Source organism: Protomyctophum bolini, assembly GCF_963924005.1.
Source record: "Protomyctophum bolini genome assembly, chromosome: 3".
Classification (NCBI taxonomy): domain Eukaryota; kingdom Metazoa; phylum Chordata; class Actinopteri; order Myctophiformes; family Myctophidae; genus Protomyctophum; species Protomyctophum bolini.
Window position 1 is genome coordinate 14,109,750 of NC_137864.1, and position 7,500 is coordinate 14,117,249.

Genomic DNA, 7,500 nt, shown 5'->3' on the forward strand with positions numbered 1-7,500 from the left:
CCTTTCGATCTAGCATAGACAACATTGATGCATGCTAGATGTAAGCAAGATGTAAGTGTCATGGCCGCCCCAATGCATTTCCAATGGAAGTCACATGGTTTGATACAACATTTTGGACTACAAGCTGTTGTATGGCTTTCGGCTGTGTTTCGACTGCCCCACTCCCCCTCATACAACACAAATGTTGTGTCAAACCATGTGACTCCCATTGGAAATGCATTGGGGCAAGATGTATCACACCCTTTATACAACAAGCATACATCAGTCTGTTGCGAAGGTATGAGTGAGGCCATACTGTGTGTAGGCTACTCAAGTAAAGTACAAATACCTCCTGCAGTACTTAAGGAAATGCACTAAGTTACTTTGCTCCACTGAAGCCCACAAAGCGACACATTGAATAGTAACAGTTTTGGTCCTATTAAGTTTCCAGCCGACACGGAAATGAGTTGACACATGGGCAACACAAGACAGTCGAGCAACAGGGAATGTTTACTGTATCTTTTGTTATGCTGAAGGAGAACACTGTTTATCTTTGTTTTTCCACGTTTCTTACGGATGATTCCCCATCTTTGCGTGCGTGCGTGCAAGAGGGAGAGAGACAGAGAGAGAGACCGATATAGTGACGGAGCGACAGAGAGAATGAGAGAGTGACTCTCTCTCTCTCTCTCTCTCTCTCTCTCTCACACACACACATACACACAAGGGGGTCTAAAGTCTTCCTGCTCTGTTGGTGAGGAGGTGGGCCGTGTCCAAGCGCATCGGAACATTCAGAGCACACTGGGGGTTCATCCAGGATTCTGCTACGCTACAGTGTTGTGCGTTAGGGGCGCAGAGCTGCGTGCGTGCACGCGTGTGTGGTGCGTGCATGTGTAGAGTATATGTACACTATGTGTGTATGTGAAAGCTCGAGCCCCCAGTGGCGTTCTGTCACCCCCCCTCGCTCTGACATCTGGTCCTGTCTCATTTGCCGTAGGAGACTGTTTTGGTGATGGCTTTTTAATGCCACTGACACTACCACACCATTCATACCAATAGCACACATGCACACTCATGCACATAACACACACACACACACACACACACACACACACACACACACACACTAATGGGCACATGTACACAAATAGCTTATGACACAAATGTATAGCGAAGTGTATCAATCATATTGTGTATATATATACCGGTATATATACAATATATCATTATTCATACAGTAGCGGTCTGATGAATTATCGTGCCTTTATTTGAATGAAAATGTTTGCTTTGGAATTTTTCACAAACCCCCTATCATACACGCACAGACACACACACGCCCCCACGCATGCAGGCATTCATTGACACACTTTGGCTCACCGTCGTCCCTCTTCCTCTTGCCCGCGTCGGCTGCTGAGCTAATACCCAGAATGCCGCTGATAGAGTAGGAGGAGCCAGCCGAGTCGCTGGTCACGGCGGAGACCTGCGTGGCGGCTACGGACGTCGCTACAGAGAGAGCACAAGACACGACAAACAAGCATTTAACCACTTGGACCCCAGCATCCATGTTATTGCTCAAATATAGTATAGTAGGCCCAAGTACAGAGCCAATGTACTTGGGCTCTCCCCAAACACATCCGAGACGCCCCCTCACTTCCTACCTTCAAATCTGCACTGAAAACCCTTCAGAATTGCATTTCCAAGCTGATGTGTTTTTAAACTTGTTAAGTTGTTATATGCACTGTTTTATTGGTTTTACTATTTTTAATTGTTTTTGAGTCACTCCAAGGAACAGCAATGTCCCTATGTCCTAACGACCTATGTGACTATGTCCCAATGTTTAGAGTACCAGTAGGGGCAAAAGTGGCACTGTTGTGTTAGAAACAGAGAGAGAGAGATAGTGTTGGCCCCACACATGTAAAGTGTCTTTGAGTGTCGTGAAAAGCGCTATATAAGTCCCAGATATAATGTTCACGTCTAGAGCAATGGTTTTCAACCTTTTTCATATCAAGGCCCATTATTTATTGGGCATTTGAGCCACGGACCACCATTCGATGAGATTTATATAGCCTCTCAGACCCAAAACTAAAGAACATTTTGTTATCATTGGATAAGATTTTGTCCACAATAATTCCATGCTGTATTGATGTGGTACAATTAGGAGAGATCTACTCTAATTGTCTAAACGTTTTGTAAATTAACTTTGTGAGTTAAGTATATATGCAGATTTTGTTAACAATAGTTTAACTCTTGGGAGCATAAAATGAAACCATTTTACACTCTCAAGAGTTAAAGCGCTATAAGGGTCCATTTGGTTACCAACTCTCCATCATTCAGCTGCATGGGGAACACCTGGAACCTCCTCAAGGAGGTGGTCGGGGTGGTTAATGCTAGACGTCCACAGATCAGACTAGGCACTTTCAGTGTCTTAATGGCCATGCAATCCATTGAAAATCAATTAAAGAATAACAACATGTTAATGTGTGCATGTGGATGCATGGATGATTGAATTGTTACCGTTCACGGCGTCCTATATGTTCCCTTTGGTTCTGTCATTTTGAGAGCCCTGTCCCGTTTCCAAATTATGTAGCATTTCCCACACACAGCGGATAACGGATATAGACAAACAGAAATGGAATGTTGCGGTAAACATTGCGGAATATAAATCCTATTGCCGTTTCAAGCGCACCGCAAAATCCTATAGTGTGAATTTAACTCTGACACTATAGTGTCTCTGACCTCAATGAACACTCAGGGTTTTAGTGAACGCTCAGGTTTTTACTGTGTGAGAGGATTCCACATCTATACACAGCCAAATCTGTTGAGTTAATTGAACTCAGAGTGTGTATCAATGGAGGTGTTTGTTGAGCAGATGCTGTTTAAACTTGTGGGACCTGATGTGACCAAATGTGAAAATAAGGTCATAGATAAAAGAGCAGGCTGTGTGTTTCTCTCCACCTTACTCTCCCTCTCCCTCTCTCTCTCTCTCTCTCTCTCTCTCTAATCTTTCCCCTAGAGGAGACAAGTTCCTCACTGGCCAACAAAGCTGCGTACCTGTCACAGCTTTGGTGACACAAATACAAGCACACAGTGAGCATGTCATATGCACACGCACGCACATGTACGTACGTACGCACGCACTCACTCACGCACACATGCATTCATGCATGTGCAGTCGTGCACATATGCACATGTATATACGTACAGTATATACACACACACACACACGCACACACACACACACAAGGACAGATACGCACACACACACTCATTCACAAATCACTGATATAGCAAACATACAGTACATACACATACAAACGCTCTCTCTCTCTATCTATCTCTCTCTCTCTCTCTGGTCCCTTATCTATTCCCCTGTCAGCGGACGTGGGTCTGAGTGACAGTACGGTGTCCCGGGAGGGACAGAAAGGTGCGGAGACGTCCTAATCCTGTCTCCCAGCAGACCTCCAACACAGGGAGACAAGAGAGAGTGGAAAAATGGAAACGCCACAGCAGGGCGAACAAATCACCTCCTATACGTTACTATAACAGCATGGAGGCTATATCATATCAAATCACCTCCTATACGTTACTATAACAGCATGGAGGCTATATCATATCAAATCACCTCCTATACGTTATATAACAACATGGAGGCTATATCATATCAAATCACCTCCTATACGTTACTATAACAGCATGGAGGCTATATCATATCAAATCACCTCCTATACGTTACTATAACATGGAGGCTATATCATATCAAATCACCTCCTATACGTTACTATAACAACACGGAGGCTATATCATATCGCCGCTGTCAGGCAGAAACCCTGTATCTCCATATTTCTTTTTTTCATGCATGTCCTACTATACTTTATCATACAAAAAGTAGTGAAAATAGCAGATATACAAGCTCACAACACCGACGCATCGTGAGCTTAGATCGCCTATTTTTGCTATTTTAAAACGCTTTTGGACATATACAATGTTTCCACCCGACAGCAACAATATAATGAATGTATACCCCTCCCTTTTCCCCCGTTGATTTAGCACTTCTGATTTTCCTTCTCTTTCATTTCACTCTTAAAGAAATATTATTATTATCAGAACATCAGAACGGTTTCATTCTCCAAATCCAAATGTTCAATTTTACGCCCATGGGAGTGGGACCCATTTATCTGTGTAATCTGTAAGCTTGCGTACTGTACAGTATGATACATGTGTGTGTGTGTGTGTGTGTGTGTGTGTGTGTGTGTGCGCATGCCAGCGTGTGTATGCACGTCCACTCATCCATGGTTGCATGTGCGTGTGCGCGCTGTACGTTGCATTTAGAGGGAAGAATCACAGAGCAACGTGCGTGAAAATTAATTTAGATTAAGAGACGCAAGTGGTGATTACGAGCAGCTGAGAGACACCGAAATGGAATCCACTCCAGGGCAGATGTAGAGTGAGAGAGAGTTACATTTATGTGAGGCCTCAGGTGTTTGTTGAAGATCAGATTTTGGTACAGTTACACTTTAATGTACAGTATAGGCTTATTCCCTCATGTAAAAGGGCAATAACCTTGAATTGTTGATTTACTGAATTCATTATATTGACAATGAAACAGGACACTACAAATGTTTTCTCTGACTATAGTAGTCATGGCTATAGGGATGTTAATAAATGAGTTAAGAAATTAGTCGGTTAAACTTAATTAACTCGGTTAATAATAACTAATCGAATTCATCGAAACGTCTCTGCTTTTGCATGTGATGTGACAGACAAGACTTTTCATTTGATTCTATATTTTTCATACATTATCGATGCCATTGCCTGCATGGCATCGATAATGGTCAAATAACAATTTGAATATAATATGCCTTTTGTATTCTTTCTGTATATCAGCAAAGATTTTTATGTTAGACACTGAGGGAAATTAAGATTCTCCGTTTTCTTTTTAAAACGCTGCGTATCAACTAACCGGATAATCAATCGATAAGCTTATCAAAACAGGAACAGACAGAGACAGACCATTCACGCAGTGCTGCAGCACAAGGAGATGTGCCCCTCCCTTTTCCACATAAAAGACATTCATAGGACAACAGCAAAAAGTTAATAGGTATCTATATGTAAGGAAACTGTAATACTGTACATGAGACAGTGGCTCTCAACAGCCTGTGGGCGGTGGATGGAACAATGTGCTGCATGCATCCTGCTGCTGTTGAGATATTGAGATCCATAAAAAGATATCACACACCTACTGTATAACACCGGGTGTGTTACCCCACAATGTCAACTTCACCTAACACCAGGTGTGTTACCCCACAATGTCAACTTCACCTAACACCAGGTGTGTTACCCCACAATGTCAACTTCACCTAACACCAGGTGTGTTACCCCACAATGTCAACTTCACCTAACACCAGGTGTGTTACCCCACAATGTCAACTTCACCTAACACCAGGTGTGTTACCCCACAATGTCAACTTCACCTAACACCAGGTGTGTTACCCCACAATGTCAACTTCACCTAACACCAGGTGTGTTACCCCACAATGTCAACTTCACCTAACACCGAGTGTGTTACCCCACAATGTCAACTTCACCTAACACCAGGTGTGTTACCCCACAATGTCAACTTCACCTAACACCGGGTGTGTTACCCCACAATGTCAACTTCACCTAACACCGAGTGTGTTACCCCACAATGTCAACTTCACCTAACACCAGGTGTGTTACCCCACAATGTCAACTTCACCTAACACCGGGTGTGTTACCCCACAATGTCAACTTCACCTAACACCAGGTGTGTTACCCCACAATGTCAACTTCACCTAACACCGAGTGTGTTACCCCACAATGTCAACTTCACCTAACACCGGGTGTGTTACCCCACAATGTCAACTTCACCTAACACCGAGTGTGTTACCCCACAATGTCAACTTCACCTAACACCGGGTGTGTTACCCCACAATGTCAACTTCACCTAACACCAGGTGTGTTACCCCACAATGTCAACTTCACCTAACACCAGGTGTGTTACCCCACAATGTCAACTTCACCTAACACCAGGTGTGTTACCCCACAATGTCAACTTCACCTAACACCCAGGTGTGTTACCCCACAATGTCAACTTCACCTAACACCAGGTGTGTTACCCCACAATGTCAACTTCACCTAACACCAGGTGTGTTACCCCACAATGTCAACTTCACCTAACACCATGTGTGTTACCCCACAATGTCAACCTCACCTAACACCGGGTGTGTTACCCCACAATGTCAACTTCACCTAACACCAGGTGTGTTACCCCACAATGTCAACTTCACCTAACACCAGGTGTGTTACCCCACAATGTCAACTTCACCTAACACCAGGTGTGTTACCCCACAATGTCAACTTCACCTAACACCAGGTGTGTTACCCCACAATGTCAACTTCACCTAACACCAGGTGTGTTACCCCACAATGTGAACTTCACCTAACACCAGGTGTGTTACCCCACAATGTCAACTTCCATCCGCAAGTGAGAAGCTCACAGTGGGCAAGTTGATTAGCCCCTATGTGTCTGAGGTTCTTCTTAGAATCAAAATCATAAAAATAAAATAAGAAAAAATATATAAAGATAGGGACTGTATACGTTCACTTTGGGACGGTTCAAATTGTATTTTGGGACGGTTCAGCGACGTCTGGAGCCCTGATAGGACAAAATATCTTGATTTCATTTGATCTATATTTATCTTGAACGACTACAGAAAACGCTATACTGCATACATCATCAACAACACAATACCTGTTGCCTTAGAAGTAACAGTGTTTGAGTTTGTGTCTTAATTACCTCCTTGATTAGTGGTATTTTATTCCGTTTCGATACAGAACTCAAGACAGAATATGCAGTATAGTATGTAAATTTCAAATTAGCCAATCTAATTCTTCCAAATCTCATCCCACGCTCTGTTGATGAGAGATTTGGACCAATGTAGTGCCTCTCTTAAAAAGCGTCCATCCATTGACATTTAGAATGAGGGTTTCTTAGATGGGGGACGGTACCCACCTAAGACATTTAGAATGAGGGTTTCTTTGATGGGGGACTGTACCCACCTAAGACATTTAGAATGAGGGTTTCTTAGATGGGGGACTGTACCCATCTAAGACATTTAGAATGAGGGTTTCTTAGATGGGGGACTGTACCCACCTAAGACATTTAGAATGAGGGTTTCTTTGATGGGGGACTGTACCCACCTAAGACATTTAGAATGAGGGTTTCTTCGACTGTACTCACCTAAGCTGTGAGCTGATATTGAGCCCGTCTGACCCGGAGGCTGCTGCACTTTAGTCCGAATTATCCTGTAGGAAGAGAGGAGAGATATTAGTGTTCTGTGTGTGTGCGTGTGTGTGTGTGTGTGTGTGTGTGTGTGTGTGTGTGTGTGTGTGTGTGTGTGTGTGTGTGTGTGTGTGTGTGTGTGTGTGTGTGTGTGTGTGTGTGTGTGTGTGTGTGTGTGTGTGTGTGTGTGTGTGTGTGTCCGTGCGTGCGTGTGTCTCCGC

General features: G+C 43.5%; 1 protein-coding gene across 2 annotated transcripts in view; it reads right to left on the reverse strand.

Annotated features, from left to right (window-relative positions):
* pax5 (paired box 5) overlaps positions 1 to 7,500 on the reverse strand; it is a gene marked incomplete at both ends in the record, with an annotated part of 62,934 nt that overhangs the window by 35,196 nt on the left and 20,238 nt on the right. For both annotated transcript variants that reach the window (XM_080760556.1, XM_080760557.1), the window contains 2 exons: positions 1,354 to 1,479; positions 7,238 to 7,302. In XM_080760556.1, the coding sequence (XP_080616682.1) occupies positions 1,354 to 1,479; positions 7,238 to 7,302 (191 nt within the window). The remainder of the gene's footprint in view (positions 1 to 1,353; positions 1,480 to 7,237; positions 7,303 to 7,500) is intronic.